The sequence below is a fragment of the Solea solea genome, chromosome 15 (genome assembly GCF_958295425.1).
Source record: "Solea solea chromosome 15, fSolSol10.1, whole genome shotgun sequence".
Lineage (NCBI taxonomy): Eukaryota > Metazoa > Chordata > Actinopteri > Pleuronectiformes > Soleidae > Solea > Solea solea.
Genome location: NC_081148.1, coordinates 18522458 through 18547556, shown reverse-complemented (window position 1 = coordinate 18547556; position 25099 = coordinate 18522458). Strand labels below are relative to the sequence as shown.

General features: G+C 41.7%; 2 protein-coding genes and 1 non-coding gene across 4 annotated transcripts; all 3 read left to right on the top strand.

Annotated features, from left to right (window-relative positions):
- Positions 1–50: 50 nt before the first annotated feature.
- Positions 51–10128, top strand: pprc1 (PPARG related coactivator 1). The gene is made up of 14 exons (XM_058652250.1): positions 51–250; positions 2744–2839; positions 2976–3125; positions 3316–3390; positions 3477–5556; positions 5782–5835; positions 6677–6737; positions 7023–7090; positions 7211–7901; positions 7992–8192; positions 8321–8399; positions 8485–8606; positions 8879–9030; positions 9651–10128. Exons 1-14 carry the CDS (start codon positions 170–172, stop codon positions 9749–9751), a joined length of 4011 nt encoding a protein of 1336 aa, XP_058508233.1. The 5' UTR covers positions 51–169; the 3' UTR covers positions 9752–10128.
- LOC131474687 (small nucleolar RNA SNORA50) lies at positions 8669–8808 on the top strand. Its single transcript, XR_009242441.1, has one exon. It is a non-coding gene; the product is annotated as a small nucleolar RNA SNORA50 (small nucleolar RNA).
- Positions 10129–11948: 1820 nt separating the features above from the next.
- oga (O-GlcNAcase) lies at positions 11949–24742 on the top strand. Of its 2 annotated transcripts, none has more exons than XM_058652252.1 (18): positions 11949–12480; positions 13298–13349; positions 13446–13543; positions 13734–13864; positions 13954–14125; positions 14232–14330; positions 14788–15072; positions 15197–15334; positions 15436–15638; positions 15728–15988; positions 16095–16298; positions 16659–16833; positions 19825–19910; positions 20955–21059; positions 21369–21460; positions 21562–21754; positions 21847–22006; positions 22128–24742. In XM_058652252.1, exons 1-18 carry the CDS (start codon positions 12315–12317, stop codon positions 22262–22264), a joined length of 2757 nt encoding a protein of 918 aa, XP_058508235.1. In that variant the 5' UTR covers positions 11949–12314; the 3' UTR covers positions 22265–24742. The 2 variants fall into 2 exon arrangements, with proteins under 2 accessions (XP_058508235.1, XP_058508234.1); XM_058652251.1 differs by having other exon boundaries at positions 11950–12480; positions 15197–15355.
- Positions 24743–25099: the final 357 nt, after the last annotated feature.

Genomic DNA, 25099 nt, shown 5'->3' with positions numbered 1-25099 from the left:
CGTCATCACGTATCCCTCGACCCCGAGCGTCACTCTGCGTAATTTTGCCGGGAATGCTGGACCACGTTTCCTCTGCTACTGCCGGTTTGGCGTGCTCGATCTGTGACGCGGAGTTGAGTCTCTGCTTTTCATTCTAAAACCAGTCCGGGCAGGGAGTAACACCGGCAAGATGGCGGCGCGGTGGGGAACAGGCGAGGAGACGTTAACTGCGTGCAATATGGAGTTTTTCTCCCTCGATACACTAAACGAGGTAAAGGACGCGTTCTGTGCTTTATCTCCGTGGGCAAGAATCCACTGTTAGTGGTTTAGCGTGTGTTTTTAGTGGCAGGGGTAGCGCGTGTTGTGTACACGGAAAAGTGACACGTGGATGCCACCATAGTATCTCTGGTGGTCAAACTTAAAAAGTACGCGATGGTTTTTGTTTTAGTACAACAGCCAAACGACAGTATTGTTGTTTGTGTGTGTGTCATTAAACACAAAGCCTCGTTATAACGTGCATGCAGTTTTTATAGCTGTGTGTTAATGTCTGATGGTGAGTCAATGCAGCTAAAACCCGAGTGGACGGACGACGCAGCTTTTTCTTCCCTCGTAAAAATTACAAATCGTGGGGTTTAATCAAGTGACAGCTGTGTATTTTTACTAATTTCCCACCTGACATTCGTATCAGTTGTACGAGTAACTCGCAGTATTACTCACTCAAAGTCAAATCAGTATAAATATGTAAAAATACGCCGTGTACACTCCACATACGTATTCGCCATCAGGGAAAACGTTAGCAGCGTTTATTCACAGCTCGTTGCTGTGTTTTATTTTAGTCTTCTCCTCTTTTCGCGTTTTGACGTTGTATTTTTGCCATGGTGTGGTCTGAATACATACAGGCTTCGTGCCAGCACACTGCAGTAATGATAGTGTATGACCAGCCTCGGTTTAAAATAAAAGTTTTTTATGTTTTAAACACAATTGCGGTTACTCGCACGTATGTAATCACTCACTGTCAAAGTGTTGCTGCAGCAGTAGCAGCGTGCTAACTTCATTCAAACCCAGTGTACCCACGTGTGCATTAGCTGCGCTGACTCGCGTGTTGGCTTCCTTAGCGCACGCGCAGGGTACACACACTACTTTTCCGGACTCGTCTTATCGCCAGAGTTTAAACAGCTTTTTGTTTAACACTTTAGTGTTAATAAATGTGTTTAAATGTGACTTTCACACACCTGTAGTTGTTAAAATTAGAGTCCTGAGTGGAAATGAATCCCACGCTGCAGTTGCGGTTTGTTGTATTGCAACACGTGGGCAGGGTTTGGACGGGGTGAGGCCAGGATCAAACATGTCTGCGTAGATGGAAACACGTGTGCCACTGTACAATGAACTATGCATGTGCTAAATTAAGTATTTTCTGAAAAGTCGAGCTCTGCATTCTAATACTTTATTCTTTGTATTGTTGTTGTATGTACTTTTTTATATTTCATTGTACTTATATTCCTATTGATTGTGATGTTTGTATAGTTTCTGTCAGCCCTTGTTTTGAACAACTTATAATGATAATAATGAGTGCCTAAATGTTGTGCTGCTCTAAAACAAAAAATCTTATGTGGGATCAAAGTTTATACATCTACTTGAAATCTAAAAGCTGCTATACTGTGAGTCTACTACTACAACTATATTTTGGTTTGGAAGTTGTTTCAGATTTTTATTTTCTCAAAGATGAGGCTTATGTATTGTAAGTAGTTCTATTTAAAAAAAAAAAAAGCCAATGTGTATATAAATTAGGGCTGAAACCATAGAAACAAAGAAATCATTCAACTGAATCACTTTGGTTTGTTGACAAAATGAGTCATTTGAGAAAATCATCATTTCCAGGTTTGAGGAACACTGACAGTTTTCAACATTTTCGGACATTTTATGGAACAACATTAACTCGGCTAATTGAGGAAATATTGGCAGATTAATCGATTATGAAAATATTCGTTAATTGCAGCCCTAATATATAAATGTATAACTTTTATGTTCCTGCTCTTATTTTTATGGGAGACCTCAATACTACAAAACGTGAAGGGTTAGATAAAGATTTTTTTTACGTTGTAATTGTGAATTGGAGCAATTTTTTTTTCCCTCTCTGTCTCAGCTGGAACTAAAAGCATGTGCCTTTTCCTTGTGGGCTTTACTTTTCTGATTCTCATTTCCAACTGCCTTATTTGTTAAAACAGGCATTATTCTTTGCTTCAATTGCTACATAAACATTTACATACATTTAAAACTGTTTTTTTTTTTCTGCATTTTTAATACAATGAGGTTATTTAAAAACGGGAAGCTAATGATGCATAAACTGATGATTTTTGTGTACATATGCCTTAAAATAGCAAATATTTAGTGCTGGACTACCTTTTAAGTACTCTGTTACACTTACTTTTTGAAGGGAGACAATTTAAAAAGTCCACTTGTGGTGATAGGGTGGCTCAGTGGTCCCTAAATGCTTTTGCAAAAGTGTTTACCCTGCAGAACACATCTTAGATGAATATCTGGAGAGCAAAGCATGTGTTAAATGCATATGTTTTCTCATATAATAAAGGTGTTTTTAACAAAATTTCATATAGGATTAAGTTGTTTAAATGACTAAAAGAGAGAACAGTAGTCAGATTTGTAGCACTCAGGTGTAGTAAGTCTACTGTATTAGCCACTAATACTATGGTAAATGATCTTAAATCCCAACAGTTGTGAGTTTTCTGACGTGTTATTTCCTCTCTAGACTGCTGGGTTGAGCCCTGGAGAAACTCTGGAAGTCCTTCAAAACTGCTTAGACCCTTCGATCCTTTCAATCTTTGAAGACACACCAACAATAGAGGTAAGACTCAATGTGTGCATCTGAACGAGCGTATTAGAGTAGAATACAAGATATTTATAATGTGTATACCCTGTGACATTTGAATTTATGCTCCCTGTGTCACACGCTTTGACCTAATTCCTGTGTTTTTATTTAGACTAAAGGACTAGATGAGGAGAGTGAAGCCACGCTGCTAACTGCCCTAACGGAGATACTTGACAATGTGGATGATGAGAACCTGTCTCCATTTGACACACTGCCTGACTCGGACCTGTTGTCAGGTCAGAAGGGCAGAGAACACTCTCCGGTTAGTCCCCAGCTGTCATACATATCTCTCCAAAGAGTCTTACATGTCCATGTTCTCAACATCACCCTTCTGGCCTTTGAGCTTGGGGCAGAGGAAGTGAAAGGAATTGAAAATGTAAACTAAAAGTGCAATGTGCCGCCAAAGTGAACAAGTAACTAATGTCCCTGAGCTTTTTTCTGTCACTCTCCAGCTCAGGAGATTGCTGTGTCTGTCCCGTTCCCCTCCAGAGAAAGACTCGCTAAGTAGACCAATATCAACTGGAAAGGTAGCTGGGCACAGTTCATTTGTATGTAAACTACAAGAGCAGGCAGATTTCAGAGTTTGACGGTGTATTTGTTTGTCTGCACCCAGAGTCTCCCCAGGATACAAAGAGACTCTCTCCAGAGGAGTGATGGGGAGGAAGAAGATGATGGCTCCTTCACTCTGAGCCCAGTTGAACATGATTTATCTTGTGACAATGAACTGTTTGACTGGAAAGGCCAGACCCTCCCACTTCCTGTTACATTTGAGCAGGAAGGTGAAGATGGTGTTTCCATTAGCCTGGGAGACTTGGTCAGGCATATGCACCCATATTGTATGGCCATTTGTTTAGAAAATGACGAGGGAGAACAGCTGTTGCCTGAAGGCGGCATCTTACTTGAGGTTGTGGACCAGGGAGAAAATGGAGAACCTATACTAGCCATCCCAAACATGGAATTCCCAGTGTCACTACCACTTAAAGAGCAGTTGTTGGAAATTGAGCAGCAAAATATAGATGAAGCAGAAGAGGTGGCCTCTGATACTTCAGAGCATATAATTGTTGTTGATGAAAACACAATGGACGTTGAGCCTCCAGTAAAGGTCACATCCCCTGCAATGCCAGGTGGATCTGAAGATGTTAAAGATAAGAAGATTGTTAAGAGACAGAAAAAAGATGTTAAAGAAAAAAGCCGCTCCATGAGAAAAAAGAAAAAGGAATGTAAGGACCAATGCCAGTCCAAACCTGTAGAAGGTAGAGTACTTAGGAGTGGCACAGTAAGACAGACCGCATCGAAGGTTCCCACAAAACCTGGAAAGACGTCAGTAAAACAGGAAAAGAAACTGAAGGTCCCTCACGCCTCATCTCCAGCTCCTTTCTCTGTAAAACCTAAGAAAATAAATCCATGCCAAAGTGATGCACAAGTAGAAACCACAACTACAACACCTTTGCCTGAAATGAATGTGCAAGTTGCCAGATGTGTGTCACCCAGCAAGGACACTGCGCTGTTAAAAAATAGCCCAGAGACAAGTCAGCGTAGCTGTACACCCACAGCACTGAGCTCCCAACAGCCTGAAGAAATCCTTAAACAGGCAATTTCAGCCCCTGCGAAGCTGGCAGTCTCATCAGCAGCCCCCTCTGCTGCCCTCGCCCCTCTGTCCACAGAGACATTTGCAGCTGCTCAAAGTCCTGTACCACCCCAGCTCACACCACCTGTTTGTGAAGCCCTCCCTCCTGTGGCCACTGTAGTCCCAGAGCCGAAACCTAAATCACTCAGCCTAGCGGAGTACCGGCGGCTCAGACAACAGAAAAAGCCAGCACCTGTAGAAAAAATGGGGACCAACAGCACCAAGTGGCCCAGCCTTCCAGAGCTTCCTACCGAGCTTCCCCCAATTCCCTGCCTGCCTGACCCCAGCCCCAAAGATCCTCGACGCCCCAACCCCCAGACAGCTAAGAAGGAAGAGGAGGAGGTCAAAACTGCGTGGCACCCAAGAGGACCAGCTGCACCACCCACTCCTGAGGCACTGCTGGTACCACCAGCCTACATGGTCGCTTCATCCAGCAAAGTTTCAGCTGCTACTCCTGTTCCTAAACCCCCGCAAATGTCTGAATCATCCAAACCTGAATCTGTAGCTTCTGTTCCTAATTCAATGAAGGAGTCATCCACACATCACCATGCTCAACCTGCAGTGCCTTCAGTGCATCAGAGTTCTTCTCCAGCTTCTTTAAATGAGGCTAGTAAGTCAGTGTCGTCAGCAGGTGACAAATGCTGTCCTACACTTTCAGGAGAAAATAGTGGAGTCAATGAAAGGTCCCAATCTCATCCTGTCTCTCATAAGTCTGTACAGCTCAATGAAGGTTGTACCAAAACCACTACAGGGTTGATCAAACCAAATGCTGCTACTCCACCTGCCCCTAATATTCCCCAGAAGACCACTGTTCTCCAGAATATGGCTGACATCACTGCTGCTACCACAATAAACTGCCCTATTACAGCTGATGGCGAGTCCTCCAAGCCCATGGACATCGGTGACCGAATTTGCCCTCCTATAGCTGCTCAGTCCTCAGACTCCCAGAGATTTGAAGAAAAACCTGTCAGACTTGAAGCAAAAAAGAAACCCACTACAGTAGTGAATCCCCAAAAGGCAAAGAATCCCACACAGGAGCTGATTGAAGCCTTCACCAGTGAGATAGGTGAGCTTCAAAATAGTTTTGAGTTTTACTGTACTTGCATACTTTGATTTATTTAGTTATTATAAAAGTCGGGCAGTATTTAAGGTCTTTTTGAAAGTCATGTCATGTTTTAATGTAAAACATTTGATCAAAGGATTTTAGTGTAACTGCAAACATGTTTGTTTACAATCATTTTAGGGTAAATAATTGTGATATGTTGAATAATTAACTGGGATTTCTGTGTAGGTATAGAAGCTGCTGATCTGACCAGCTTGTTGGAGCAGTTTGAGGAAACCCAAGGTAATCAATAATTTGTTTTTACTGGTCATCTTAATGTCGTCAATTCAGTTCATATATCTGAAGGTGGTTATACTGGCCAGTAGCTTAGTTGGGTCAGTTTATTATCAGGCTGAATGCAGTCAGTGTCGGTTTTCCTGGTTTGGTAATGTCAGGAAGTGGATCTTAACATTGTAGCACTAACTTTTATTTGGCACTAGTGGAATAGTGTGTTGAGGAACACTGACAAAGACTTCAAAAGATACTGGCTACCTAATAGACTCATCACTAATACACTGATGTTGTGTATATGTTTTAGACTGGGGTCAATTGGACTCTTGACGCTTTATCTTTGTCCAACAGAGCGATGCAAGGACATCAGAGTTCATAGTCCAACAAATATATGAGGCTGTTGTTCACATGCGCTTAACTGATCCTCCACTGTACTGCAGGGACTTCTGTTTAGAATAATATGGCTTGTTTTTAGCCAGTGAAACTCTGCTTTTAAAGAGATGAGTGATGTGCAGAGATGTTGCTTTGTGCTCTTGCCTGCTCAGCTGCTGGAATGTTGCCCTGTCCACAATCCATTTACCTCTCGCCTTGCTGCCACTCTATAAGCCCCAACTCTTAAAATCGCTCCAACTTCATGGTTCATTATTAAGGGGAGTAGATGTGGGTATAGTTGCTGATTGTTGGGTAAAATGCTGTTCCGAGTACATTTGTCCCTTATTCACCATTAATGTACTTTCACTCCATTTATGTTTATTTATATATGTACACAGTATTAAATATTAGTTTTTGGTGTTTTCCCCATCTCTCTGCTGTTATTCCTTATACCTTATGTCTCTGTCCCTTCTTTCTTCAGCCAAAGAAGAGCATTGTGTGCCGGAGGTCTCTGGTAGAGCAGTAGCTGTAGGAAACTCGAGGTGAGTTACCCTACAGCCCTCAAGCTGCTCTGTGTGAGTGAGGGTGTGAAAACTGAAAACAGTTTGTGTGTGTGCGCGTGTGTGTGTTGAGGTGACATGTTCACTCTTTTGCCAAGACCTACCGTAAAACCCTGCCCGATCGCAGAGAAACATGACATCTGGTTTTTATAATCTAGTTTTTCATTTTTTGGTCAAGAATCGGCTGCTCATTTAATCCAAAGAACAAACTGAGGGTTGAGCGCCACACCAGCAACATACTTACACACGCCTGTGCTTACTTTGCAGTCTTCAGTTGGCTCCTGAGAAAACCATTGTGGAGCGTGTTAGAGCTAATGACCTCGCCAGTTCTGCAGGTAATTCAGCAAGCACGTTATCTTTGGTGCTTCCAGAATTACAATGGTAGATTTAAAGCTAAACAGATGCTAATTTGCTCAGTATAACTGTGGTGCACATTCTTTTTCCCTCTGCTCCAGCTTTGACTCCTCCAGCCACTCCTCCTCACCAGATGTGGAAACCTCTGGTCCCTGTGACTCTGCTGGGGAAGAGCAAAGCAGCTGAGGCCTCCAAGTCAAGCCCCTCCAAGGTTATCCAGATAGAAGCTCGGCCTCTGCCCTCGTTCAATTCCCGTAGTAAACCCACTCCTGTCTGTGCCCCTGTGGACCCCAGCCTGGCATGCATGGATCATGACTATTGCCTACCCAACAAAGGCACTTCTCCTGGAGAGCCAGGAAGGCGCTGGAATGTCAAACAACAAACTTTCATCACTATTAAACCTATCAAGCAATCCACTACAACCACCACAAAGACATCTGTCCCATCACCCACAAGTGCCACAGTTGCAACCAAAATGCAAGGTTTTCCAGCGACAGATGCCCTGGATCACAGCTATGTCCTGGAAACTCCTGACGCTTCGCCTGCTCGACAGGAGACGGAGTCCACTGATAAAGTAGAGAGCACCAGGAGAGGACCCTATGAGAGGGTCTACCGTCGACATGCTGCCTCCCGCACACCCAGCCCCGCATCTAGCCCCAAAGAGAGGACTGGAGGTCGTTCTAGAAAGAGGAGGCGATCACACCATTCTCCCAGCCCTATGTCCAGCAGTTCGGAGTCAGACTCTCATTCTTCTAGATCTCGGTCTAGATCACCTGCTCCATCTAAGAAAAGGTGTGACCCTCTGTCAAACATTCATTTCATGCAGCAGCTTATTTTAGATTTTCCTCCTTTTCCTCACTTGAGTTGATTCCTATCCTTCAGGTATCGCCCCCGTCACTCTGAGAGCAGTTCCAGCTCCTCATCCCGTTCCTCATCTCGGTCCTCTACCTCTGTGTCCCGTTCCCCTCCCAGGCGGAGGAGGTATTCATATTCCTCGTCTCACTCTGGCTCAGGGAGTGGCTCTAGGTCGCAATCTCGCTCCCCTGACAGATCAGCACAGTGGAGAAGCAGAGCATGGCGCAGGTACATTACATGCATCATGCTTATATGGGTGCTTGTCACTTTTAAAAGTGCTTGCAAAACACAAGTGAAATGTCTGTGGAATCTTTAAAGACACATTTAAAAATTACTCATATTTTTTTCTTCCTCAGTCCCTCATATAGACCTGGTTATGGTCAGAATGCACATACGTGTGTGGAAGAGATCAAGAGACGCAAGGAAAAGGCAATTGTAAGTAATTTTACTATGTTTACATGAGTCTTAACAAAATCAAATCATTGTAATGGTCATCTGATCGATTACTCTCTTCTCTCAGGAGGAGCGTCGGATTGTTTATGTGGGCCGTATTCGAGGTACCATGACCCAAAAAGAACTTAAAGAGCGCTTCTCCTTATATGGCGAAATTGAGGACTGCACCCTGCACTTTAGAGACCATGGGTAAGTACATGAATAACAAGAAATGGGGTTTAAATTAGACTTGTGTTTATAACATGAGGAAATTGCACTGTCTTTGAACCTTATTGGTCTTGTCCATGACCTCCTAGGCCAAGCTACAGTGCTAAAGCAAAATGAGGCTTGTTCATAACTGGGGCCTCCTGGTAACACCCCCAGGTTGCCCTTTTAAAAGCAAGTCACAGCTCCAACTGTATTAATGTTATGACTTTCACCACATGAATGCAGGCTGATGTATTGTTTTTCCTCTCACACAGGGACAACTATGGCTTTATCACTTACTATGATACAAAAGATGCTTTCAGGGCCATTGAAAATGGAAGCAAGTTGCGCAAGCCAGATGAGCTGCCATTTGATCTGTGTTTCGGTGGGAGGAGACAGTTCTGCAAGTCCAACTATGCTGACTTGGGTAGGGGTGGCTTTAAAACAACAGATACAACAGACATTCCAGTGTTATGTTAAACTTTTCCAAAAGTGCCGATGTGGTGTCTTAGAAAATGAATGATATTGGCTGCATTTCATCCTGATACAGTGCATGGGCCACATGCTAAAAGCAATGGAGAGCCACTGTACTTTGAAGTGCTGCCAATAATTCCAAAACTTGGCAGATGAAAATTGGTTGCAGTTTGAAAAAGATGATCACGAGACGGGATGGAGTGGTGTTTTTGGAATAGCATCATTCAATGTTATGTATAAAAGACTCTTGTGGGGATTTTTTTCATATAGTTGTCTGCACAGCAATGCTTATAGCTACCATTAAAGAGTCCTTGGCCATGTCGTCTGTATTGATTCGGATACTGTGAAGGTTTTATTGACCTAACCAGTATTAATGTATTTCACTGTACACTCGCATGAAAGGGTTTAAAGTAAATGTATCAAAGGCTTATTCTAAATAACAAGTATACACTTGTTCACACTAAACCCTAGGTAATAAACAAATACGCTACCCTGGGTGGATAGTGCATTTGTTTTACACTTTACTCCTTTTTTCCCATATGTGATGCTAACTTTGTGTCCTCCTCTTTTCAGATTCAAATAGAGGGTACGAACCATCGCCTGTGAAGGGCAAGTTTCATGCACTAGACTTTGACACTTTACTCAAGCAGGCCAAGCAGAATCAGAAGAGGTAACAGGAGGCCTGTGGCAGGAAGCAGCTGACACTTACCTCAGAGCCAAGAACTGGCTCCTCACCTGCAACACTGTCTTTACATTACATTACAAGTTGTTGCATTAGTTTTTGTTTGTTTTGAGGTTTTTTTGTTTTCTGCAAGCTAACACCTTCTATTGAAGTGAAGATTTATAATTAAAGTAGTAAAAGAAGTCCAAAAAAATAAGTGAAATTAAATCATTTTTTTAAACATTTTATTTAAATGTAAAATCAAGCTTGAATTGTATGGAGAGAAATGTTTTAAAAAGGGGGAAAATAAGAGAGATGGAGCTCCCTATATGTAAAGTATGTAATACATTTCAATGTACTACAAACTAAAATAAAAAAAACTGAAATGTATTTGCAGTCTTTTTTGTCTTCCTTTTTTTTCCCTCATCTAAATGAAATGTATGGATTATTTCACTGTGCTTTCCATGTTCTGTCAAAACATCATACATGAAACGGATGATACAGTAATGTTATTCTGCAACTATTCTGATATTTAATTTGACATTTTTAAAAATGTCAGGTTTAAATGAAAAATTGCTGCAGTGGGTTAGAAAATTTAATTAAAATCTGGTGCTTCTTTATTTAATCAATGATTGTCCTCTCAAAACTAACATTCTGAAATAAAAGCATCTCCCATTCTGATTTTCATAAAAAAAAAAAAAACTAAATGGATATCTTGAGTTAAATAATATGCATTTTGACTCCGTCATATACCCTGGTTGATATTTTCTATATTGGAGTATGCTGATGGTGTTTATTTTTGACTGCACCTTATGGCCATTGTGAATTCTGTAGTAATGAGATTTTTTTTTTTACCTCAAAATGAGGAAATCCTCTGACAAAGAAGAAAACATATTTTTCTTTGATAAAACAATACATTTGTGGATGCATCATTTTGAGATCTACATTTTTTCTTGTAATTTTGACATGGACAGAACAATCTGTTAATTTCATAAACAAACAACAGATTAGTGGATGAATAAACAGATCTTTCACACAATGCACATTTCTATTTGTTCACATTTCTGGGTGAGTTGATCCCTTTATTTGGATCAACTCACTTATTTGAGCATACAGCATACATGTTGGTGTTTTTTAGAACAAAGCATTCGCACTGACAATACAAGTAGTACCTACCATCTTTTTGAATGTGGTGTTGGACATAAGCTGCATTCCATATTTGGACTGGAATTTCAAGATATTAGAAAGCCAAAGAGATACTCAGCTAAAAGACGAGCGCTGCACTTGCATGCCACTTTAGAGGACAGGCGTGTGGACATGGGAGACATATGCAAGACATTTATAGTTATGAATGTGATTTGTCAAATGTGAACAATGGCGAATCTGGCCAAATAATCATGTAGTGTGAGGATTATTTAACAGACGCGAGTTTAACGTCATTGGACGCATAGGAGTCTTCCATTTCCAATTTCAAATTGTAAGTATTAAGCATGTCTGATATTTACGACTGAACGTGAGTAGAACCCCGCAATAACCAATGACAGTGAGATGACCGAGAAACGTATGTTACGCACTTTTGTTTAGAACCGTAACTTGTTACAAGTCAAGTTGATTCCATATTCTCAGCCATGATGACTTCATCCACTTTTTTTTCTCTGCACAAAAACATTGAGCGCACACAACAGCTATTAACTGACAACTACAACAGCCGGCCTCCATGTTCGTTTATATTCTGAAGTCACAAATCACCTGAGTTTCTGTGAGATCTCTAATTCCTGGAGTCTCCTTCCTGAAAATCAGTTAAAAAGTTTGTTGAGTCTGATTTGAAAACCCTCTAGAGTGGGGCAGGCTTAATTGTTAACACACTGGACCTTTAAATTACACGTTTTAATTTGCATGTTTAAAAAGGGGTATTAAAAAATTGTGGAAAATAATACCTGAAGCATGTACGGAGGGGCTTCCAGCCTTGTCCTTTTTATCTTTAGGTGATGTCATCAACATGTGTTTGATATCAAAGTTGTTTACGTGAGAATACTAAGCCCGAAACTAACTAAATAAATACAAATCGAAACTTTCGGATGTTGACCGCTGTCGTTATGATGCACGTGTTGGTGGTGAAGTTGCGGTGTTAGGTTTCATCTATCTCTTCGCCTTGTGAACATCTTTGCAGTGTTTTGTCACCCAGAACTAGTTTTGACTGGTTTAATCTAGTCGTGGGCGCATGCGCACTCGGTGTAAACAGGAAGAAACGACAGAAAACCACGGCAAATCTACCGTAGACAGAGGGAAATGATCGGATGAAAACGAGCATATGTGTGATTTTTCTACACACGGTAATGCAAACAAATCATGCCTTCCAGCACCTGATTGCAATTTCGACGACATCTGGTTGCAGCGGTAGCTAAAGGTTGAGCAGTTTGGATAGATCTGCTAATATCGTATGCTAGCTGACGCTGACGGACTGTGACGCGATTTGTTTCCTCTGGGTTTTGTTTGGTGAATTCCCCTCGTAACGTCACGTTAAAAATCAATATATTTTGCATTATTCGGAGTTCGGAGGGTTCATACCGCTCGTTATGGTTCAGAAAGAGAAGCCGCTGGATGCCCCTCTTGTTGACGGAGAGCCGAGCCCTAGCCCAGTCTCCGGAGAGCCTTGTGCCGAGGCCCCTGGCCCGGTGGAGGAGTCCGGTATTTGTATCGAGTCGACGGACCACAGAAAATTCATCAGTGGAGTCGTTGAAGGTAAAAGTTTTTAGAATAAAATTGATCTACCTGGTGTCTGCATATATATTCCTAAAAATGGCATCGAAAACTGCAGCAAAAAATGACTTTGATTAATGAAACCAATTGGACATGGATATATTGTTATAATAATAGTAATAGTTTTGTTACAGGTACAAATTGATTTTACCAGGCCATCAAAATAAGCGTTTATGTGGAATTAAACGACTGTTTTTGCTCATGAAAAATGCACGAATTATCACCCTGTATTGTCGGTGTTGTTATGCTCATGTTTCCTGAATTTGATCTCTGTTATTATGTATTTCATATACATTTGTTGTTCTCCTTTGTGCTGAATTATTCGTTTGAATTTTACCTGTGGGGATAGATAGAAGTACTGTACATCTTTATTTTCCTTTTATATGAGCAGTTCCTTTTCTATCCAGCAGAGCGCTGCACAAACATATACAGTCAAGATGAGATATAACTACTAAACGTGAAAACAATACATATTGAGCAAAGCACACACTTATTTGTTTTTGTCAAATATAATTTTGAATACAGCATTTTTTTTGGTTCCCTTTCAAAGTTAATTTCAATAAAAATATATACACTTAACCTGGACATTGTTTTTGTTATTAACTCTGTAAAATAATAATAACAAACAGAAACAAATGTTCAAAAAGAAGAAGAAGAGCACGTGTAACGGCGCTTTCAGCCCAGCCTACACCTGGGTGGAAAACTGCTCCTTGTACAAAGCTCACTGTGCACAGGAAATGCATTTGATTATCTGTAGCACAGACAACATGACAACTGAATGAACTGTTTGCTGATGCAGGCTTTTATGGTCGACCATGGACAATGGAGCAGAGGAAAGAGTTGTTCAGGAGGTAGGATCTATGTGACTACATATTATATAATGCTGACATTATGTACATTCAAAATTTAGGCATTATATTTCATTTGCATAACATTTAATTTCTCAGGCAGCAGAAATGGGGACTGAATACATACCTTTATGCACCTAAAGATGACTACAAACACAGAATGTTCTGGAGAGAGCTGTACTCGGTGGAAGAAGCAGGTGACTATTTTGAGCAGATGTTTGGATCAACTGTCTTGTGGCAAAGAAACGTAATAATGTATGGTTATTCAAGTTAAAGAAGCACAATCCCATGCCGTCAGCATATTTCAGTTTTAAAACTCTGTGTTGAATGTAAAATAAAACTTTTGGATGAGCACATTACTGAGTGACCTCTTCAACTGTCTTCCAGAGCAACTTATGACTTTAATTGGTGCTGCAAAGGACCATGGGACAGAATTTATCTATGCTATTTCCCCTGGACTGGACATCACCTTTTCCAACCAGAAAGAGGTTTCTGCACTCAAGAGGAAACTCGATCAGGTAATATAAACATTCTGTATATACAATGTGTCACGACGAAACTACATGCAGTATCATTAGAGCATCTCACCATCTGTGTTCATTCCCAGGTTACTCACTTTGGCTGCAAGTCATTTGCCTTACTTTTTGATGATATTGACCACAACATGTGCCCTGCTGACAAAGAGGTGTTCAGCTCATTCGCACACGCTCAGCTTTCCATTACCAATGAAATCTACCAGTACCTAGGAGAGCCTGAAACCTTCCTTTTCTGTCCCACAGGTAGTTCAGCTCTGCGATTCCGGTGTCATTTGCACATTTCATGCTGTGTGATTTTTATTTCCAATTATCTTGTTTATTTATCCATTGTTGTGCCCTTGAATTGCAGAGTACTGTGGAACCTTCTGTTTCCCAAATGTCTCTCAGTCTCCCTACCTTCATACAGTGGGAGAGAAGCTACTGCCTGGCATTGATGTGCTGTGGACAGGTTAGTCTGATGAACAATTTATACTCATTTGTTTCAAAGATTCCACAGGCATTACTACTTACTGCTGGGTTCTCAACACTGTGGACTGTTGTAAACCTGCCTAGCAAAGTAACTAGACATCATAGTGATGCGGACCACAGTAATAGGGATTCCTAACTCGCAAACCTCACTCACTTCTGCCTCAATCACTTAGATCAAATTTTTCTGCATTCCAGTAATTTCACTCAAGTAACTAAGCTTTTTTTCAACAATGTATTGGCTCCATCTTAAACGTGATGCACCAAGTTTCAGTCGCCATTGTTTATTGTACACATAGTGGCATCATATTGACATTGTACAATTGCAAATGTCAAAGACAGTTTAGGCCATTGGATAAACACTGTTCCAATCCTGTTGAAGTCATTCACAGTAGAGAATACATCGTATAATGAACTGGAATGTGTTTGCTTTTCTCAAGGCCCCAAGGTTGTTTCCAAAGATATTACAGTGGAATCAATCGAGGAGGTGTCAAAAATCCTGAAAAGGGCCCCCGTGATCTGGGACAATATTCATGCCAATGATTACGACCAGAAGAGACTTTTCTTGGGTCCATACAAGGGCCGCTCCACAGAGCTCATCCCCAGACTGAAGGGAGTACTCACCAATCCCAACTGCGAGTTTGAGTCAAACTTTGTTGCGATACACACTCTGGCCACATGGTACAAGTCGAATATGAACGGTGTGCGCAAGGATGTGGTCATGAGTAAGTATAATGCTATGGTTATGCTCTTCTGTAAAATGTCGGCATGCGAACAGTGTGGATCATCTATCTGTATGGGAGTTTATTCTTACCCGTGGTTTGATTCTCCATTATTTTCCTTCACCAGCGGATGGCGAGGACAGCACAGTGTCCATCCAGATCAAATTAGAGAATGAGGGCAGTGATGAAGAACTGGAGACCGACATGCTCTACAGCCCACAGCTTGCTCTGAAACTGGCTCTCACGGAATGGCTGGGCGAATTTGGTGTGCCTCATCAGTACAACAGTATGAGCAGTGCCTGCAATTATTGATCATGTGTACCCTTACAAAAAAGCACAATGCAGTGAAACGGTATTGTCTTTCAGGCCGACAGGTGCCTCAGAGTGGTGCCAAAAGCACAGTCATAGATGTGTCGTCCATGGCTGCTCCCTCTCTTTGCTCCTCCACAACAGTCACAACTGTGTTCCAGCAGCCTATCATGTCACCTGCTATGTCACCTGCTATGTCACCCCTCTGTCTGGATCCACTCTCACATCCCATGGCAAAAATACCTCAGGAGGTAGAAGAGGTGAGCTTTATGACCAAGTACTGTAAGTCCTACTTGTTTATACTTGGAGAAGAGAATTTTAAGTCTGCTTTTCATCTGCACCTGCACAGGTGGAGGTAGAGAAGAAGGATTCAGATGAGGAGCCAATGGAGATGGTGGTTGAGAAGCAGGATGAGCCAGAGCCAGAAGTTGAAGCTGACCCAGAGGAGAAGGATGTTGGTCCACTATTAGCTGACAAGATGGCTGAGGACCTGAAGCCCATGGATACAGACAAAGAGAGTCTGGCAGAGTTAAAGTCCCCTGAAGAGTCTCTCCAAGAAGACTCTGGGAGTGATATCGCCCCCATGCAGACAGATGATCAGCTCAAACAGGTGCAGCAAACATATGTGACTTTCTTTTTACCTAATTGTCTGAAATTGTATATAAAGCCATTGAAAATTCTCACAGTGTTTCATCTTTGCTTATTTGTGTCCTCAGGATTTTTTTCTTCCCGGGCCCGATGAGAAGGCCCTGTTCACAGCCGAGCCTCTCACTCTCGAGGACCTGAGCCTTCTAGCAGAGCTCTTCTACTTGCCTTATGAACATGGACCCAAGGCCGTGCAGATGTTAAAGGAGTTCAATTGGCTACGGGCAAACAGCAGCGTCGTCAGTGTCAACTGCGAGGGAAAGGAAACCGAAAAGGTGGGTTAGTATGTTACCGTGAACGCACATATTAACTAAACATAACTAAACAGTGTTGCTGAAAACAAAATGGTGGATGTGTACTACCCATACTGCCCATTGGGTGGTGTGGTTATGACATGGTTGTTCTGTGCTTCCCTTACTAAACCATTAGCCGTCTCTTGCTCATTACAGTCAGAGAAGTGCAGATCTTAATCTTGTCAAAATGACTACGGTATACTGAGACATTTGAATGATACTTTTATAGTTGTAAATAACAACTTTAAAAATTATTCTGTTGTGTGTTTTCTTTTGCAAAGTAAAAAGATTGAGTGCTGTTCCTTATTAACTGCTCTTATTTATTAATCCCCTTGGCGGCAGGTAGCAGAATGGCAACTAAGAGCGGACAAGTTTGAGGAGATGTGCTGCTCTGTCATCCAGATGTTCACACGACTGTCCAATTCAGCCAACCGCACCATCCTGTACGACCTCTATCCTTACATCTGGGACATCAAGAGCATCATCTCTATGGTCAAGTCTTTTGTCCAGTGGCTAGGTATGTATACAGGGATTCATATGTCACTTCCTCTTAGGGCACAGTAACAGCAGATTATCATAATATTCAGACTAGATCAAGTCTGGAAAGCCTGACTTTCACAACTTTTAAAATATACACATATTAAAGAGAATTCACATTATGTAAAGAAAAATCGCTTTTGTGATCAATTACGTAGCTGCATGGATGACCACACAGTCCAGTGCTATGTAGTGCAGTAATGCAATTTTTATAATACATAATACACTCATGCTTTAATGTCTGCTTAACAGATGATAGCTTTACTGATCAAAGACTTGGGGAAATAGGTCTCCTAGTTGCCAACAGGGGAGGAGTCTTCATAGTTAATATCTTAGCTCAGATGATTATCTGCCAGCATCACTTATGATGATTCTGTGAATTGCTCTTGTTTCATACATGTTGAATTTTTTTTGATTCGATTTTTCTTTTTGTCTGACTGAATGCCGCTTGCACTGCCCAGCATCGTCCTTATTTATTCCACAGTAAACTGCTCAATCTTAGTGTTCTATAATCCGGGTCTTGATGGCAAATGTCCCAGCAGGGTTGCTGCTGCTTGCTGTGTATCCAGTAACATCACTGCTGCATTCCCACACAGACACACTTGCTTCCATCTCTCTGTCTGTGGGGATGGGCACCAGGGAGACGTTCCCGACCCCTCCTCCATGTCCTAGCGCGCACGCGAGCTTGGAGAGCAAGAGTTGACTGACTGACTGTACAAGGCCATTCTGGTGCATAAAGTGACTCGCATGTCTGAATCACTCACTGGGTTTTAACAGCCGATTTGAACACAAATATTCAGACATCATTTAAGAAACTTCAATTTTAAACTATCTGAATCATTTGCTCAATCTGTATTAGGGTGGGATTCATCTCCCTCAGCCAGGATTCTCTCTCTTTCTCTCTTCATCTTCCTCTCGTTCAATCTTTGAGATGGTGCACTGTGATACAGATTGAGTGATATTCAGCTCTGTGATTTAAATCTCCACCTGCCTTGGAGTGTTGTTTTAAATAGTGTGAAGCACCAGCATGGCCTGTAGGTTACTCCCTATAATCCAATTTCATTCGCAGGTTTCTGTCCTGTCCGGCTATATGGTAAAGCTGAGGACTGTGGCCCACAGTACACAGCAGGCAGCACACCCACACTGGCAATACCACATCCATGATCCATTCTACTGGATACATATATCAGGAAATAACTCTCACCACTTGTCAACATAGTGGTAAAGGAGTGTATAAATACAGTTATTGTTAAATCCTCTTAATAACTGTTGACTTCTGTTGTTGAATTTCGGAGGTGTTTACACCAGTCCCAGTGTTTCCCCTAATTATAAGCTGTGCAGCCGGCACTTAGTCACAACCTCCCTGGTTATTGAACTGCAAACACTTACTAATAACTATTTTCTACTGTTTTCTCCCTTCACTATGTACAGATGGAAGAATCCTCAGTACAAGTTTCTACTGCTATTGGACCGACAGTGGCCGACGTATGCACAGTGCAGGCGTCGTTTCTGTCTTCAAGTTTAAAAATTTATCAATCGAATTGCTTGTCATAAATTAGATAGCACAAATTTAAACGATTGATTTGGAGGAAAAGGAAGCAGCTCTGCAGACGAAGTCACATTCAGGGCGGCGATTTAGCTTTGAAGTGTTAACTCCCACAATTTCTCCCTTTGGCAGCTTCTCTCTAACTTGTGTTTTGTTTCTGTCAGTAGGCCCATAGAAATGGCTCAAACCAGCCGGATGCACCTACTCAAGGGAATTTATACTTTGCTTTGAAATTTAACCGCAGCTCATGATCCTCTTACTACACTGAGACGTGCAGTATCTGTGGCCATGTAGTGAGGATCAGTGCATTCTCATGCATGTCCTTTGGGCTATGCAAGAGCACGGGTTCCTACAGAACTGGTTGTGCTAAGGTCCAGTGAGAAATGAATTTTGTTCATGTTCTGTTTTGGGGGGCGGGGGGTAAGCGAGTTCAGAGTTCCTTCCCATGGGTGCATCTGCGTGCTGAGTTTGAGTCATCTCATCATAAGGAATTGTTTTAGTGTTCAGGATAAGGTTCATATGCAATGCAATACAGTTGTTGTGCCCGCGCGCTGCATTTGTCTGGTCACATGGCAGGACTCGTCAACCAGGGTTAGACTTTCTCAGCAGCGACGCTGCTTTATACAAGCGCCACGTGCCCTGAGTGCTTTATTAAGTATTTCTTAATTGCTGCCACCACCTACCGTGTCTGTGGTTTGTCTGACTGTGGCTTTTAACAGAAAGCTGAGAGGATTTTTAACTCGGGAACTGCTCACACTTCCCGTCACTCTCGCGCCTTCTCCCTGGTGTGACGATTCGGCCGTGTGACGAGGCAGATAAGATGAGAATGTGACTTCACACGAGTGCTGAGCTCAGTGGGGTGATGGCAGCTGAAGCTTACCTTTGTAGTCCATAGGCAGTGTGGGTCAGTAAAATATTTATGAACTCTTGTCATCTTATCAGCAAAGTATTACCCTCATTGAAACACAAAGGGGCCAAACTGCACTCAGTTCTGTTATGTCTTCCGTGTTTGGAAAGCTTGCGTGCGTACGTACCACTGGCTCAAAGAACATATTTCCGAAGACCTGTCCCCGTACAGTGTTTTGTGGAGCAGTGTGTGTAGTTACATTGACAGTAAAAAATCAATATCATGGACCTGATTCCATCTTGCAGACACGTAAGCTTTAGTTGCTTGAGCCCCCTTTAATCAAAAATATTTCCTCCTAATAATGTAATTAGTCACTTCCAAAATTAGTTCCTGTTATGCTTTATTAATTAAAAACAGTGCTGTTATTTTTTATTTAATTAAAACAGTACGTCTTCTTTACGTGGACTATGCTATTAGATACATATGATCCCCTTCCTCCCCATCTCCCCACTCCCATCATCTGTGTCGGAGAGCCCCATCTTGTGGTAACAATGTCCGCTTGGCTCTGCTCCTAACAGGGTGTCGTAGTCAGTCCTCAGCACAATTCCTTAGAGAAGACCAAGAGCCCTGGGCCTTTAGGGGAGGTCTAGCAGGAGAGTTCCAGGTATCTAATGCACTGAATTTACAGCAATTGGAAAAAAAAAGGACAATGGTAACATGTGCGAAGGTATTAAGGGCTTTGGTCTGTCAAAGGTGAGCCAAATAGATTGGGTCGGGCCTCATTAATATTGATTCCATCCCCTTCAATTTTCTTCAAAGGGTCCTGATGTGTTATTTTTTTAAATTGTCACTCAGTGTGTGGGGAATGACTGACCTGTAACCCATCCTGACCAAACGGGTTTCAGCCCATGTTTGGCATGGCAATCTTTGACTGATTATTTTTTAGTTTTTTTCCAGCAACTGTCCAAGGAGATGCTGCTTTTCCCTAGCGCACGCGGCGCAAGCGAGCATGGCTAGGTTTTATTTTCATGACATCTCATTTCTTTGCAGGAAAGCACAGCACACAAATTACCAAGCCAGCCCTTTGCACGCGCAAGCATCGCAAGCGCCAGCGAGTACGCAAGCATGTTTACAGTGGGAAAACTCCATGATCAAACACAGCTCTCCATCCTCAAAGTAGTGTCTCCATCCGCAGAGACTAGCCAGGAGTCACAATAGCTATTCATATGCTGTTGAATGACTCAGTCAGCTCCCATTTTTATTTTACTCTTTGGTTTTTTCCTGGAGTTCTCTCTGTCTCTCTGCGCCAGCATCATTATTTTTCTCAACAGGAGGGTCCTGCGCAGCGAAATATTGCGATGCCTCATAAAAGGAAAAGAAGCATCTCCTTCAGCCAGTAAAACCTTAGTCAGACCAAAATACCACCCTTGAAAGGCAAATATGTGTGTGCTTGTTGTGCTATGTTCCTTAAGCAAAAACTGAGAAAGTTGCCATGTTTGCTCCAGTTGTTCACTGTCAGATCATCAGGAACATCGGTTTATGTAATTGGTTTTCATTACTAGTCATGATAAAGCACTTTGCTGTCTTCTTTAGTTCCTCTTGGTTTGACAGTGGTTCAGCTGTAGCAAATGCACACTGAGGCTGTCAGCAAAAGTGACACACTGCCTGGTCTCAGGGTAACTAAGGCTGTTTTGTTTGCTACCCACAGAGGTTGTTGCCAATAGATGGGGCAAACGATCTTTTCTACCAGCCTCCACCTTCAATGCCAACCTCCAAAATCTATTCCATACGGCCATACTTTCCCAAAGATGAGGTAAGATGTTATTGCACCTCTTTACAAGAACTGAGGTCATTTCTTTTGGTTAGTGCCAACAGTTGCTGCATATTAATGTTTATGAATGTATGGATGCTGAAATGATGTTGGCTAGTTGCACATATTCCCTGCAGATCTGACCTAGTTACAGCAGGGAATGCTGTTTCTCACAATACTAATAACCCTGACTGCTGTTTAGCAGCAAATGTGTGTGTTGAATGTAAATACTGCGTCATATTGAGCTCTGGATAAACGTTACAGGGTGCCATGTGCTATCCACCACATCAACCGCTGTACTCTGTTTTATAGGTTGCCGTTTACACAATATGTAAAGAAATGTACTGTGAAGGAATGGAGGAGTTAACTTTCCCCGATGATGATCCCAACCTCATCGGAGACAGGTAAAAGTATTTGTTTACACTCAGCCAAGATTTGCAACTGAACTGTGATGTCTTCCATGGAGTGCACAACACCAGTATCCTTACTGCTCTTTCTTTCGCAGGCTGGTGGGTGGTCTCCTGACGCTGAGCTCAGACTATGGGTTTGTGCTGGAGGACGATGAAGGGATCTGTGGCTATGCTCTCGGGACTGTGGATGTGAAGCCCTTCATCAAGACGTGCGAGTTGAACTGGATTCCCTTCATGCAAGAGAAATACCACAAACCAGACTGTGAGAAGGACCTCACCGAGGCTGAGGTAGGGTCTTAGTGCAACTCTCTTCAAATCGGTAATATCCATAATCATGCATTGGTCTGCTAATGTTGAATTTTTATGTGTTGTTGCTGTAGAAGATGATGCTGAGTTTCCATGAAGAGGAGGAGGGTCTTCCAGAATCCTTTCTCTCCAACTTCCCCTCTCTCATCAAGGTTGACATTCACGCCAAGGTGACTGACCCCAGTGTGGCCAAAAGCATGATGGGATGTCTCCTGTCTTCTCTAAAAGCTAATGGTAGGTGGTGGCTACCTGGAGCTATTTTTACTAGTTACATACGCACCATATTAGTGTTGTTATTAGTCTTATTAGTAACAGGATCTAAGTGATTTGACTTTGTTTTTGTGTTCACTTCCAGGGTCTCATGGTGCGTTTTGTAAGGTCCGTCAGACTGATAAGAGAATGTTGGACTTCTATAGTAAGCTGGGATGTTTTGAAGTGGCCAAAATGGAGGGATTTCCCAAAGATATCATCATTATGGGACGCAGCTTATGAAGAAACATCTGGAGGGAACAAGTCAACATGGCCTGAATATGTTTGTTACCTTCATGAGAAAAACTTCCATGGCGAATTTTATACTACATTACCATCAGGGCCAGCCCCAGGAGACCTCTTTTAAGGATTTGATTACAGAAGCACAGCAGTCGCACACAGTTTCCCTGCGCTGTCCTTAGATGCAGTGGCTCTGTTATATTCATCAGATCTGAAGCTAAAAGGCCAAGGGGTGATCTGTAGTCAGTTGATTTGAGCGAACATAGAAGAGTGACACCCCAGCATGGATTTCTGGGGTCCCTCCACCCATATACCTCTGGAAGGCAGAGAGCGTTAACTCCTTTTAGCCTTTTTCTGATTTAATCCATTAGCCATTTACATGGATATTGGCTGCATTGCCTAAGTGCAAAGAGTCTGCGTCTAAAATGGAGGCAGAGCTGTGAAATGAGGGCGTCCTGTATCTCAGGTTGTGTCTCACTGCCCACATGTCTTGCTTTCCCCAGCTTTGACATAGAGAGCAGCACAGCTGTCGACATAAGTAGGACGGCTTTATACATGATTTAAGGTGCTGTGTGAGAGTTTGCCTTTCATCATCACATCATGATATTTCCGGTTCCCCCACAACAGCCTTGACACTGGTATGTTTCCAACAAAGCCTGATGTGAAACAGTGAGTCTGCACACATGATGGGTGGAGAATCGTAGCTTTTGTGATTTCTGACAGGAAATCATCACAAACCTCAGATAGTATGTGTTGAGACGGTTAAAGACTCGACTGGTAGATCCCTCTGAATTTCAGTTGTTTTCTGCCATTTGGAGAACAATAGCAACGTTTACAGGCTTGGTTCTCAGCCTAGTTTTTGTTTAGGGCTTTGTTTTTGGCCCCCTCTTTTTTCTTTTTCTTTTTTTTTAACCAGTCAGCAGTTTTTTACTTATTTCCCCTTTGAGCTGTTGCCTTTTGGTTCATTGCCTTTGGATTTTAGGTTTATATTGCAAACCCCCGGTCTCTTGTGTCTAAAATAAGGAAAGGTTGATTTTGGACACTGGCCTTGTTGCTCAAGTTCCAAAAAAACAGTCCGACACTGACAGTCACTTTTCTTAGTTTACCCTAGCACATCCAAGACTGCATCACAGATGTCCATCAATGCTGACGGGGACAATTCTGTCAGGAAGCTCAGACTGATTCGGAGTCTGTCTAACATATTCATTTAGTAAATGCTGAGGGGATTTTTTAAGTTTTGTACTTAATAAGTTTGTTTCAATAGTTAAAATCTGATGTTTACTTATATTTGCCTTTTTGAAAGAATTAAAAACTATAATCAAGAGAAATCCACATTTCCCCACCAGTCCCTATGGGGCCAAAATCCTAACGTATTCTGAACAGCTGTAATTATAACAATTTGAGGTAATTATATAAAAAAAGGAGTCCAAACACACACAGGATTATGTTCTCCTTGAAGTAACACTGCTCAATTCACCCCAACCAGAAATTCAAGACCATGGCTGCAGTTTCAGGTTTTCTGAACCTTCTCAGTCATTATAATAGTCGGTATACACTAGTCGTCTGTTTTCCCTCCCCGCTTTTGTTTTCAGCATTGCACATTCTCAAACAAACGTCCTCTCAGCTGAGCTATGGCGAGAACATTAGGGGTCGCCAAGGCTGTTCAATTCTGTCACCAAAGTGGCAGTGGCTCCCACACTGTTGAACTGAAGTGGTGGTAGTGTGGGGGGGGGTTCAGAAATTCCTTGGCCTTCATTAGATGCCCATTGAATGTTTCGTACTCTGACACATTTTCCATTTGTTTTTGTAAATCTATATAGTTAATTAAAAAAAGAAAGCACTTTGACTATAGATAGGAGTGTTCTGTTGGTTACTCGAGGATCATCAGTTGCTCTTAAGTAGCTGCCTGCCAATGTGATGTTTTTGATACTGTGTACATTCTTAATGTGCATGAGGTGTACTGGATTTGCTGTGGCAGTCGTTAAAAATAATCTTATTTTACATAACGAAGAGGAAGACGCATGCCACTCACCTCTATGAGCATATTTATTGTACTGTTGTTATTTTGTATATCTTTACTGGGACTATGGCTGACAACGGTTTTCTGTAAAAACAAATGTTGGCCTTGTTATAAAGCACTGTCCTGTACATTTGTCCCATCCAGCTTTTTTTTTTTTTTTTGAAGAAGAAGAAACTCGCCACCAAATTTGCTCTTTGTCTTCATAAGCAACAGCGGAACTTTCACACTCGTTTTAAATGTTCATTTTGCAGTTCGTAGTTGCTCGAGCTTTCTCCTCTGCCAACCAGGTTTAATAGATGTGAGCTGTGACTAAGAGAAAGGGCTCAGATTGTGCATTATGATTATTTGAGTTTGGGGTGTTATTAAAAAAATAAATTAAAAAAAGTCAGCGTCCCAATGTAAAATTTGTATGTAAGATACATAAGATTAAAAACTAATAAACCACAATGAGTAATTTTGTAGTTTGTGTCACTTGTGTTGGTTTATATGTCTCAACAGACAAAAATCCTTTGGACAATGAAAAGAAATGTAGATCAGGTAAGTGATTTTTTAATTTTTTTTCTCAGTTCAATATTCCTGTAAGAGTTTTTTATATATATATATATATATAAATATATACACACACACACATACACATAGGTGTGCATTTATAATGTTTGTCAGTTCAGTTCATATTTTTTAAATGTATTTTGTGTTGTACATGTTGACATAGTTTTTGTACCTAATTGTCTGATGTAGTGTTTTGTTTATTTATGTTCATATTAAAATGTTCAGTGTTGCAATTTTTTTTTAAGGTACAGTCGCCTAGTGATGACGTA